This window comes from Mycteria americana, chromosome 1 (assembly GCF_035582795.1).
Source record: "Mycteria americana isolate JAX WOST 10 ecotype Jacksonville Zoo and Gardens chromosome 1, USCA_MyAme_1.0, whole genome shotgun sequence".
NCBI classification, from domain to species: Eukaryota; Metazoa; Chordata; class Aves; order Ciconiiformes; family Ciconiidae; genus Mycteria; species Mycteria americana.
Genome location: NC_134365.1, coordinates 59,543,955 through 59,556,947, shown reverse-complemented (window position 1 = coordinate 59,556,947; position 12,993 = coordinate 59,543,955). Strand labels below are relative to the sequence as shown.

The 12,993-nt window shown below is 48.9% G+C and overlaps 1 protein-coding gene across 1 annotated transcript; it reads left to right on the top strand.

Annotated features, from left to right (window-relative positions):
• Nucleotides 1–5,466: 5,466 nt before the first annotated feature.
• On the top strand, nt 5,467–11,832 carry HMOX1 (heme oxygenase 1). The gene is made up of 5 exons (XM_075501609.1): nt 5,467–5,585; nt 5,910–6,030; nt 8,439–8,930; nt 9,546–9,651; nt 11,107–11,832. Exons 1-5 carry the CDS (start codon nt 5,554–5,556, stop codon nt 11,241–11,243), a joined length of 888 nt encoding a protein of 295 aa, XP_075357724.1. The 5' UTR covers nt 5,467–5,553; the 3' UTR covers nt 11,244–11,832.
• Nucleotides 11,833–12,993: the final 1,161 nt, after the last annotated feature.

Below are 12,993 nucleotides of genomic sequence, written 5' to 3'. Positions count from 1 at the left end.
ACCTCCCTTTTTCCACTTATATCTTTGATCTAGACTTGGATTGTTTGATGCTGACACAGCAAGCACAGTCAGTTCTGCCAGGGCCGGGCTGGGCTGGGCCGGGCAATCTCCCTTTGGTAAACATGAATTAACCCACAGAGTATCCCTCTATACTCCAGCACTGTCTCCCTCATTCAGGAAGTCATTTTAAGCGGTTATCGCAACTTCTTTTTTTTTTTTTCCCCTGCCATTACACAGCAAGTCCTGGTTACTGAGTCAGCTTTCCGGGTGCAAACCAGGTGGCTGCATTGTGCTGTGTCATGGTGCGTTTTGCTGTGTCATGGTCCCAGACAGCCCATTAACCCCTCCGAGCAGGGAAGGCTGGTTTTCACCCGGTGGTGCCTCCCCTGCCCAGCCAGCCGAGCCAAGCCAAGCTGCTGGGAGCTGCCAGAGCCCAGCGTGGAACAGCACTTCCCACATGGGTTCAGGAGAGCTGACTTGGCACTCTCTGACTGCCTGTGTGACTAGGCATTTCTGACCATAAATCTATTGGCAGAATACACTGTTAGGTCTCCAAAGAGGAGAAAATGCCCCACTTCCCTATCTGATGAAAACACCGACCCCTCAATAACTTTCTGTTGTTGTTAACCATTCATCTAACCCCCTCTTGATTAAGCATTTTCTCTGTGCAGACGGAGGCTTTTAAGCCCAGCAGGAACTATTACAAATATCTTGCTTGAGGCTACTTGATTCATCTTTGCTAGAAATCTCCTGGGCAGTTTCACTGGTGCCCGTGCACATCGCCCTCACAGCAAGTAGCTCCGGCACCACCCAGCCGCTGCTCACTGGAAGAATAGGAGATGACAGGACTTCTGGCAGGCACAGTGGAGACCACAGGTCTGACACTTCAATGAGGTCCAAGCACAATCTCCTAGCGACCTGGATGCGGGCTGGCCTCTGCTTTCCCATGTCCCACTACACCCAGAGTGAGTTGCTCTGGGGGCCAGTTTGTTCCTTCCACTAAAAGCATACACCTCCTTCCCCGTGCATCGCTCTCAAGTGTCGACTTCCCAAGTTCTCTTCGAGGAAGAGATGGTCCCTCGCAAATCTCTGCCAGCACATTGGCACACTCGGTGTCACTATCCTTTCCCACACGGCATAGCAACAGCACAGCAGAAACTACACAAGTCCTCGCTGCAGAACACTGGATGGGGCCAGAAATGCCCTAGGCCAGCAACTGCAAAGATGATGACACCCCACTTTCAGTTCTCCTTCCATCTTGCTGCAGAGCATTTGGGCCTTTCCAGAGAGCTGGGCCTGGTCTCACAGCTGCTCCATCCCAAGTAACCCTGATCAGCTAGAGATCATAGAATCATAGAATCAGTAAGGTTCGAAAAGACCTCTAGGATCATCTAGTCCAACCGTCAACCCAACACCTCCATGCCTACTAAACCGTGTCCCAAAGTGCCACATCTACACGTTTTCTGGACTCCTCCAGAGATGGTGACTCCACCATCTCTCTGGGAAGCCTGTTCCAATGCTTGACAACCCTTTCAGTAAAGACATTTTTCCTAATATCCAATCTAAACCTCCCATGGCGTAACTTGAGGCCATTTCCTCTCATCCTATCACTTGTTACTTGGCAGAAGAGACCGACCCCCACCTCGCTACAACCCCCTTTCAGGTAGTGTAGAGAGCAATAAGGTCTCCCCTCAGCCTCCTTTTCTCCAGGCTAAACAACCCCAGTTCCCTCAGCCGCTCCTCATAAGACTTGTGCTCCAGACCCTTCACCAGCTTCATTGCCCTTCTCTGGACACGCTCCAGCAACTCAATGTCTCTCTTGTAGTGGGGGGCCCAAAACTGAACACAGTATTCGAGGTGCGGCCTCACCAGTGCCAAGTACAGGGGCACGATCACTTCCCTGCTCCTGCTGGCCACACTATTTCTGATACAAGCCAGGATGCCATTTGGCCTTCTTGGCCACCTGGGCACACTGCTGGCTCATATTCAGCCAGCTATCGACCAGCCAGCGCCCCCAGGTCCTTTTCCACCAGGCAGCTTTCCAGCCACTCTTTCCCAAGCCTGTAGTGTTGCATGGGGTTGTTGTGACCCAAGTGCAGGACCTGGCACTTGGCCTTGTTGAACCTCATACAACTGGCCTCGGCCCATCGATCCAGCCTGTCCAGGTCCCTCTGCAGAGCCTTCCTACCCTCGAGCAGATCAACACTCCCACACAACTTGGTGTCATCTGCAGACTTACTGAGGGTGCACTCGATCCCCTCATCCAGATCATTGATAAAGATATTAAACAGAACTGGCCCCAACACTGAGCCCTGGGCAACACCACTTGTGGCTGGCCACCTACTGGATTTAACTCCATTCACCACAACTCTCTGGGCTTGGCCATCCAGCCAGTTTTTTACCCAGCGAAGCGTATGCCTGTCCAAGCCATAGGCCACCAGCTTCTCCAGGAGAATGCTGTGGGAAACAGCATCAAAGGCTTTACTAAAGTCCAGGTAGACAACATCTACAGCCTTTCCTTCATCCACTAGGTGGGTCACCTGGTCATAGAAGGAGATCAGGTTGGTCAAGCAGGACCTGCCTTTCATGAACCCATGCTGGCTGGGCCTGATCCTCTGGTTGGCCTGCACATGCCTGTTGAGTACACTCAGGATGAACCGCTCCATCATTTTCCCTGGTACCGAGGTCAGGCTGACAGGCCTGTAGTTCCCCGGATCCAGATCCTCCTTCTGGCCCTTCTTGTAGATGGGCATCACATTGGCAAGCCTCCAGTTGTGTGGGACCTCCCCTGTTAACCAGGACTGCTGATAAATGAGGGAGAGTGGTTTGGCAAGCTCCTCCACCAGCTCCCTCAGTACTCTCGGGTGGATCCCATCCGGCCCCATAGACTTGTGAGTGTCCAGTGTCCAGATCAGACAACAATAAATGAGTTATGGGACATGGCTTACTCGCCTGCACCTATGGAAAAGCTCACAGTAGAGGTGAGCTGCAGTAGGGACCTTATCACTTGTGATCAGCCCAGGAGAAGGTAAAGCCCCAACATCCAGAAGGAGGTACCTTGGCTCCATGTCCTGGGGCAGTGTGGTTACAAGCCAGGACTTCTTCCTGGGAAGAAGTATCCTACCTGGAATGGCAACGACATGACTAGACACCCTCTCTCTCTTCCCCCCAGTCTCATATCCACATCTGCCTCAACCCTGGATGAAAAGGAAGGAGGAGGACCTTTTGGATACATCCTGTATAGTGCCTCCAGGCATGCACCCTCTTGGAAGAAGGCAGGCAGGGGACAAAAGCACTGGCCTGAAAGCAACCAGAAAGTCCTTGGGGAGGAACCCGGTGCATTACCAGAGCTGTGGAGCGGAGGTAAAAGGAGGGGCAGGGCTTGAGGGTTGGATTTTTTTCATATTATTTCATAAAATGAATAATATTATTAATTTTCTTATTCTCATCTGTTTCCTACTTCCCTCCCCCAGAACTACAGGTTGAATCTGTGCTCCAGCTTCCCATGTCAGAATAGGACTCACTGAAAAAGACAAAAAATGTGAGCTTTAAGGAGCGATGCCAGAGGGAAACGCTCATTTTGGGGCCATCCCTGTGGCAAAACGGCATCAATGTTTTCAGGAGGGACTGGCCACGCTGCCCTATGCTCCCATGGACTCCCCAGAGGAGCCCACTCTCAGGGGATGTTTGGGGCTTTGTCACACTTGCTTCAAAGATTCACACATCCCGAGATACATTTATTTTACCTCACAGAAAAACAAGCAAGCCAGCAGCAAGCTGTCTGCAAGGGCATGGGGGTAAGAGGAGTGGAACGTGACAGCTTTTGCTAGCACGCACTGTTGCTTTAAAAGACAAAAGCAAGACAGGAAAAGTCTGGCTGAGTCAGCGTGGAAGCGCTGAGTAATCCTTCCTGAGCGCTGCACCGCATGCCAGATGTCTGCCCGAATCAAAAAACAAGCATGGAAGAGTATTTCCTCCAGGACAGCTTTCTAACCTACAACACCAAGCCCAGCTGTGGCCCGGTGTAGGTGCAGTGACAGGGAGACACGCAGGGCACGTGGCTTGGATGGCAGCACCCGCCAGCAAAGCCACAGAGTGGACCTGCTGGAGGGAACGGACGGACAGAAGATGCCACAGTCCTTAGCTCTCCTCCCCAGGCTCTGTCTCCCTACCACCCCCCACACAACTGCAGCGTGGGGCTTTCTCACCCCCACAGCAGCAGGGGAATGCTGGCTTTAAGTGCCCTGCTCTTTGGGTTGAAAGCAAAATTTGTGCTTTTCCAAAGTACAGCCGGCCAATGCACTGTCTGTCCTGGCTAGCTCTGCTTCCAGTACAGCTACAGTAGGAAAAGAAGGGCCCCGCTTCATCTGTTGGCTGCCTCACTGACCACTTCACCAGACGAAACAGCAGAGCAGCCAGCTACTGGCAGAAGCACCTTGCCCAACTCTCTTTTCCCAAAAAAGAGAAATTATTTGCCTTTGAAAGTCTCTGCAGACTTCCTCAGGTTCCCTCAAGTCTTGCATGACATCTTTTCAGTCCACCAGCTACCCCAGCCTTCTAGGCATCCAGGAGATGGAGTGCTGTTCTCCTAAATTGCCCTGCACACAGCTGTGGTAACAGCAGGGGCCAGTTGCCACACAAATCAGGCAGTATTTTTTCCATGCACAAGGGAGCGCGAAAGGATTTCTCTGTGTGCAAGCGCAGGCACACCTGTGCTGGCCCTGTGCAAAGTGACAGGGTTTATTCACCAGTGCCCAGCACTGTGCAAGGGCAGTTCTGGCATTTGCAGACCAGAGCTGGTGCATCCATGTGCCACAGCAGCTGGATTACCCCAGGTGCCCCCAGGGTCCCTGCTGCGCTCCCTGCTGTGAAGGGGGTGTGCTCCCAACCTGTAGTGCTGAGTTCCCCATCCCATGTCCCACAAGTACCGTGTTACCCGAAAGACTCTCTGAAGATGTGCACAGTCATGGGAAATAAGATGTTTATACCCGAGTCGTGCTAGGGCAGATGAGGATGCATGTTGCCTTAGCTCCCCAGGCAGGGTGCAGCCGGGACACTGGCTGGGGTGTAGGGAGAGGAGGCTGCCCACCCTGCCCCAGGCACCAGCCCTGTAAATCCACTCCTCCTTGTCCAACCCCACTGCCCCCAGCATGATGGATACCTCTTGCAGCGCCTGGGCTCTGCCTGCCATGGGCACTGCGCTGAAAGGGTTACAGAGCCAGGCACCCTTGAAGGAGAAGTTGCTGGACATCCTCTTGTTTGTGCTTAGTTATCAAGATGCATCAGCTGACTTCTTTCTGGCCCCTTGGGGCTGCAGGCAAGGAGAGGATGGCAGCCGCGCCAGGAAGGGAAGTGCAGTTGTGTTGCAAGAAGTTTGCACTCACACTGAGGTCAGTGGTTTGGCTGCTCACGTGGCCTGGCAGTATAAAGCTGGATGTGAGAGCTGGGCTGCCCAGCTCAGAGCTTCACTGTGCTGGGAACAGAAGGGAAGGAGGAAAGCACGAGCAAGAAAAAACAACAGAGAAGCGGAGGAGTGAAACGAAGTGGAGAAACATGGAAACTTCCCAGACACAGAGCTCCGAAAGGTGAGAGCGGGATGGGAACGAGAGGGAATTTTTTTGCCAGAAGAGTATTGTGTTTCTCCCCTTGCTTTTAGGCATGCTGTTCCTGTTTCTGCTCTGCAGGGAACGGCATGCTCCTGCTTTTACCTCCGGATGGAGTCTGTCAGTCTTCCTCGCTCAGGACAGCATTTGGGATGCTGGTAGTCCCTGGTTCCCATCCATGGCTCTCAGGAATGCTCTGCTCCTTTTCCTGCTGTCCCAGTCTCCCCCTTTTTTCCTAGAGAGCTAAGATCCATTTTTCCAGAGGAGAGCGACAGCACTGACATCTATTTTGCTGCTCTTTCCCAGCATGTCCAGGGACTTGTCAGAACTGATGAAGGAAGCTACCAAGGAGGTGCACGAGCAGGCGGAGAACACACCGTTCATGAGCAATTTCCAGAAGGGGCAGGTGTCACTCCACGAGTTTAAGGTACTCTGTAGCAGTATTGCTTGGGGATGGGATTTCCTTGCCAGGAAATACACTGTTAGATCAGGCAGGCTGCACGGGGACTAAACGGGGGAGGATGGGGACGGCACAAGGAAGGAGGTTCTTTGCATTACAGCTGTCTGGTATCAGCACCTCCCGTGCAAAACATGCTCTTCATCAAACCCCAGCACTCTTAAGATCTTACCGGCTTCTCTTGCCGAAGGCAGGGCAGGACTGTGCATATCAGGATGGGCAGCCAAGCTGAAACAGGATAAAAAGACAAAGAGGTTGGTGGGATTAATGCAATTGCTTTTTTCTTTCTTCATAAATGCCTGCATGTTAATTATTGGCAATTATAGTTAATGGAGTTACGACTATGTGCAGATACTTGAGTGGCTGAAATGCCAAAAAGAGGGAAAATACTAAATTTACAACACTCTAAGCAGCTACAGCTAGAAATAATGATGGAATAGTGAGAAAGTGAGGATGTGGGATCACCTCTGGCACTGAACTTTGCAATGTTTCAGTTGTCACTTGGGTTATACCAGAGCTGAGATCATGAACAATAATAACTCAAAGGCAGACTTGAGTTTGAGCAAGCCATGTCTGCCACTAAAAGGTAGAAGCCTGTTGCTTTTCTTAAGATGAAAGAGAAACATTTGCAGATATTAGTCTGCACCTAACCTGGCTAGATACGTGATTCCTGGGATCTGAGCCGAGCCACATAACAAAGCCATGAGCAAAAACAAAGCACACACCTGGGCCAGAAATTTCTGGGAGGCTACAGGATGTGATGCATGGGCTTGCAAATAACAGCTAGCAATCCAACCTGTGGTTTAATTACTTTGTTGTTGAATTGTTCCTTGGCAAATAAATCCACAAGAGTAGGAAAAAGACTACTTATTTCTGACAGGTTGCATTCAGGATACTTAGTCAAGCATAAATTTAATCTCAGGTGCTGACTCCCTGCTGTTAGAAATGCAGCATTGGTTAGGCAGTGAACTTTGAGACAGGCTGGCAATAACATAAAAAGTCAGGCCTTCAGGAATACGGCTCAGTTTCTTAGAAGATATTTACATGCTGTCAGGGGGAGTGAGAAGTGACGTGGGTTTTAAAAAATAATGACAGTTTTCAAAAGCCATGTTTCCCGTTAAACCACTACCTGCCTCTGAAAACAACCAGTCAAGTTCTATTTTCTTAATGTTAGGCAATGTTCCTGTATTTTGTTTCTTTTCCAGTAAGCTGGATAATAGGTTATTGTTTAAAAAACTCTATTTTTGTTTACTCTCTTGGCAAACCTATATATCTGCCCTGATACGTGACTCCCCAGAATCTGAATATTTGTTTCCACAACGAAGCTACTGCCTGTGTGCTTATCAAAGTCCTATTTGCTGGCACAGTGGGGAAAAGTTGAAATGGCAACTCTTTCACTGCAGAACTGATTGCTTTCTGGGAGAGTAAACTGCTTTCTCTCCTGTCATCAGCGTAATCCCCCTGCCCCAAACCTGACTCACCTGTACTGTGATATCTTCATGTTTTACCCTTTGCTGCTGATAAGGCATTCCAGTATAAGGAAGGGGTGGTGTAGGTGTAAATATGTATACAGCCTCTGAAAACAGAATGCCCACAGGAGGAAAGAACACAGCTAGATTGTCTTACGTCACATGGAAAAGCTGGCAGATAGAAGAAAGTATCACGTAAGCTGGGAAAAAAAACAATAACAATGGTTTCAAAATAGAGAGGAGAACACACAGCCTCACAGCACTCCTTCACAAAGGCATCTTTCAGAGGCAGGCTGTGCTTCCCAGCCCCCTTTTATCTTGTCTCCTCGGGACAACTAAGGAGGCAACCCCACTTGCAAGTCTGAATGAGGAGAGCGGTGGTGCCTCAGTTCCCAGGATGGTAGGATGCCAACATGATGAATATGTTTAAAAATAAACAGGGTGTGTTGTTGTCTCACAAGGCCCCACAAAGGGAAGCCATATCTTGAAGCACTCAGATTTGAACAATGCACCAGAAAACAGACCTTTGGGAATACCCTCTCTATTGACCAAGGGACTGAGGAGAATAAACCAGGCATGATTTAATAGGGCTCCAGTTTCTGTTACATCAAGCTGCACGGCCTTTAACTTGAAGGTGAAGGCAGCAGCTTTTAAGGGCAGGTAAGACCAGTATCTGCTGGAAAGGGCTTAGGTCTTACTTCATGCTGCCTCAAGCAGAAGGAAGAAGGCTAAGCGGTGTCTCACTGCACCTTGCAACTCTGTTTTTCACATGGGAAACCTGCAATATCACAGATGTGCATGACTCATACTGGGTGTGCCCATGAGTAACTTTTTCCTTAGTAGGATTTGTCCCCAAAACCTGAAGACAGACAGATGCACCTGTAGCTCATCCTCTTCCTTCTCTTTCAGCTGGTTACAGCATCCTTGTACTTCATCTACTCTGCTCTGGAGGAAGAGATTGAACGTAACAAGGACAACCCAGTTTATGCCCCTGTGTATTTTCCGGCGGAGCTGCACCGGAAAGCTGCCCTGGAGGAAGATTTGGAGTACTTCTACGGCAGCAACTGGAGGGAAGAGATCCCATGTCCTGAGGCTACTCAGAAATATGTTGAGAGGCTCCACTACGTAGGCAAGAACCATCCAGAACTCCTGGTGGCCCATGCCTACACTCGGTATTTGGGAGACCTGTCTGGGGGGCAGGTGCTGAAGAAAATTGCCCAAAAGGCCCTCCAGCTGCCCAGCACTGGAGAAGGGCTGGCTTTCTTCACCTTCGATGGAGTCTCCAATGCCACCAAGTTCAAGCAGCTCTATCGCTCCCGCATGAATGCCCTCGAGATGGATCTTGCCACTAAGAAAAGAGTCTTGGAGGAGGCCAAGAAAGCATTCCTGCTAAATATACGGGTGAGTAACAACCAGCCAGCCCTGCCTGCCCACACCCTCTCCAAAACAAGATAATAGCTACAGGGGAAAGGCAAAGCCAGTATTTCTGCTGTGGAGATTATGGAAAGTTGTGGATTAGGGCAAGCTAGTCAGAGTTGGATGGCTACACTTGTCCAGCATGGGAGCCTAGTAAAAGGCTGGTCTCTGTAAAGCTCTTCTCCTTCCCCTAGGGTTTGAATTCAGTCTCTTCTGTGGGCCATTATTCAGATATGAATGAGGGCTTATACTGGAATGGGGATCACCACCTGTCTGTCCTACCTCTATAGTACAGCTCCACAGGCCCTCTGTGGATGCTGACTAGATGTGCAGGTACCTTGCTTTCCTTCCCATCAGAAGATGGGCAATAGCCTTCTCCTGAGCTGGAAGCTTCAGGGAGAACCCGTAAAGTGACCAAGGAGTTTGAAAGACATGCTGTTGACCCCAGAGGCAGATTATGTTCCATGCAAAAAGTGCCAGGAGATTTGGACTGAAGGCTTGTGTCTTCCTCTAGTTCCTAAAGTGCCTGGGGCAGGGGGAAGGGGTCCACTGAAAGAAGAAGAGGAGGCCACATAATGAAACAGTGTTTCTTCTTCTCAGGTGTTTGAGGCACTGCAGGAGCTGGTGTCTAAGGGCCAGAATGGTCAGCCTGTGCAGCCAAAGGCAGAGCTTCGCACAAGGAGTGTTAACAAATCATATGAGCACGGTAAGACACTTATAAGGGCAGGTGTTTAACATTGCCCCTTGAGGTTTTGTTCTCCTCCCTCCCTCTGTTCTTGTTTGCAAAAGCCACCTAGAAATGAGCATGAGGTGTTTGCCCTGTCTCTTCTCCAGCCATCAGTCAGTAGTGCAAGGAGAGGCACTGCTGTGTGCAAAGCTTCTTCTAGACATGACAGAGCAAGGATGACACATGGCCTCTCCAGAAATAGCATCAATGAGGGAGCTTTACAAGAAGAGACTCCCCTTTCTTCTCTTAGGTTTTAACAAGTGTAAGGTTCATTAGGCACATGAGTTTCCAACCACAAGGAAAACTGGCCTTGAGTTCACAGAAGCAAAGACTGCAATTTTGGGCCCAGATCAGTTGTGATGCCGACAGAATTTTCTTCCAGACACATAGCCCTATCCAACGGGCTGTCCTTTTGGACTAAATCTCCTGCTGGTCATTTTCCTGCCTTCCAGAAGTATTTACTGAAAACACTTCTTGAAAGTGTACTGGGTTTATAATGAGCATTGTTCTGGATGGTGAAATGTAACCAGCTGGGAAGTGGGGATGTACAGGCTGCCCATCAGTTTTGCAAAACTGAAAAATCTCCATCTACGGGCAAACACTGATCCTGAACTGGGCAAAGCTGGATCAGCAGCTGCAAGCAAAGCAATCCCTTTTCAGGGAGTCAGGCTTGTGAGGAGTGGGCTCAGGACAGTAGTTTCTCTGATAACGTGTGATTCAAATAAAAAACCCTTATGACCTACCCATTCTGAAACTAAATGGGAGATTTTTCAGTGCATACTAGATTGAACCACAGTTTTCCCATGGCAAAGAATGAAAAGCAAACCTCATCTTGCACATCTCTAGACAATGAAGCTTAAAGCAACTTCTTTGGGAAAGGCAGTAGAAGTTCTCTGTGAAACTTTGCCACTCCTTTCCCAATACACTCATAAGTAGGATTTTCAGAAAAGTTTGGTGTTGGATGAGGAATCCCATTCTGAAGTTGTACTGGGAAAATTATTTGTCTGGAGTGCTAAGGACTACCTGTTTAAGGTCATCAGATGCCTAACCAATTAAATCAATGAGAAGTAGGAGTCAAAATGCCTTTTAAAATTCTGGCTTAAGTATTTGGCTGTCTTCTGCACACATCAGGTGTTTGATGGAGCTGGGCAGTACATTTATAAGCCTGTAAGGAGACAAGTACAGGCAGAGGGGTTGTAAGCCTTTGTGATTCCCAGGTCAAGTCTGCTGCTTTTCTTCTTCACTTACCCCAGGAGAGCAGAACCTGCTGCTGCAGTTTCCCCCAGCCCAACTGGGCTCTGGGCTTCCTCCTTCTCTCCTTGACAACTCCAGCAGGGTCTGTTCCTGCACTGGGGAGAGTGAGCACGGCATACCAGCAGCTTCTTGCGTCAACTTGTTCTCATCCACTTTTTTTTCTTTTCCTATTTGATCTAGGTCCAGCACCTGGGAAAGAAAGCGAGAGGACAAACAGGAGACACACAGACATGATGTCCACCACTCCCCTGGTGCGGTGGATCCTGGCGCTCAGCTTCCTAGCCACAACAGTCGCTGTGGGCTTATTTGCCATGTGAAGAAGCAGGACCTTCACCTTCTCTTTGTGCCTTCCCTCACCCTGAACTAATCCACCTTCCCCAGTCCTTGCGAGAGAAATTTCCCCTGACTGGGTACTGTGATCTTGGCTCTGCCACTAATATTAGGAGACTTTTCTCCGCAGAAATCAAAGAGAGGTCAGGCAAAGTCTCTCCCATGCTTGGTGTGAGCTCTTCTCAGAGACTAACTTTATCATGAAAAACTAAGGGTAGAAAAGGCTAAAAACAATGGCCAACAATTGTCGTTGCTTTACAGAGTGCCTGCAAAAATCCTACAGGATCAGAAACGCAGCTTTGACATCTGTCTCTCCTCAGAAATACGAAGCTCCCCAGAGCTCTGTTTGCTCAGTTTTTATACTGCTAGATAATACTGTCATCACATTTTCTGTGGAGCCACATGGCTCCTGTGGGTTATAGACTGTTTTATATGACACTAGTAGGTCTTTGTTAATTCTTTTTCCAATCATTTTTGTTTTTTAAAAAGCACAAGACGGTTGTTGAAGATACACTGTCATTCTCTTGTCTGGTTATATAATTTATACACATAATAAATTTCAATGTAAAGTCTTCAGGCCTGGTGTTTCCTATTATTAAAGCCTTACCTGGGGAGAAAGGAGGTGTCTTTCTTCCTCCAAGTTCTTTTGGAGCTGCTGCCTCCAGAGACACTACAACAGACAAAAGTGGGAGTTATCATCAGAGCCAGACTCTGCTCTCACTCAGTGCTAACAATAACCTGTTACAAGCTGGGGCAGGTTTCTTCAGCTCCTACACACCGGTCTCTATTTCTAGAAATGGCACAAAATTCTGTGAGCATACAAAGTATCTTTAATAGGTGGAAGCCATACATAAGAGCTGGTTGCTATTCTATTAAAAGCAAAAGGTGATGGGACTCTCAGCTGGTCTAAACCAGGACAGCTCTCCATGACTGCTACCAGCTAAGGGCTCTGTTACCAGACTGCCTTTGTGAGAACTTCAGCATGAATCAGAAAACCAAGTATGTTGTCACCATCCAGAAATTAAAAGCATGCTATGTTTTCATCAAGGATGACACATCAAGGATACAACTGCATGCCCTCACCTAGGTAACAAACCAACCCAACTTACTCCCAGGACTCGGCACTCACAAGGCATTGCTAAAGGCACTCCAAACACACGGCACTGCTGGAGCCGCCCATGCACACAGCTTGCTTCCCCCCCTTTTTGCTGAGGCAGATCTGGAGGTCTGGCTTTGCAGCCAGCCACTGTTATGGCCATAGGCCCTATCTGCTTCGGACGGTCTCCTAACACAGGAGTCACTGCAGGAGAGGCTGCAGTTCAGGTATGGCACAGCAGGTACCAACAAGGCCGTTATCTCTCACCTCAGAGTCCTTTCCTCTCTTTCTACCAGAAAGCCTCTATGATCAACCTGTCTCCATGGTTCTGGCTGTGACCTTAATCCCAAAGACACGCTTTCCTACTGATCTGTTTTAATGACCAGCGCTGAACCTGCTCAAAGAGCAAGAATCAGAAGGCAGGTCCTGCTGAGAATAAGCAGTGGGAAAGAGGGACTGTCATTATCCTCAGGCTCTTATCTACCCTATATGCCCTGAAATCCCCTTTAATACTTCTCTGTTTGGATCCATTTGCCAACCCCTGGTAGAAAAAATAGTTAATTCTTAAAAAAGATAGTCAGATTCTGAAAAGCAGGGATATGAAGCTTGATAGCTATTCAAATACAGTAACTTATTCATTC

Bases quoted from the DNA above. Each gene is read 5' to 3' on its own strand.
- HMOX1 (XM_075501609.1), top strand. From the start codon at position 5,554: ATGGAAACTTCCCAGACACAGAGCTCCGAAAG. The intron at 8,931-9,545 runs GTGAGTAACAAC...TCTTCTTCTCAG, and splicing joins CATTCCTGCTAAATATACGG to GTGTTTGAGGCACTGCAGGA. The intron at 9,652-11,106 runs GTAAGACACTTA...TATTTGATCTAG, and splicing joins TAACAAATCATATGAGCACG to GTCCAGCACCTGGGAAAGAA.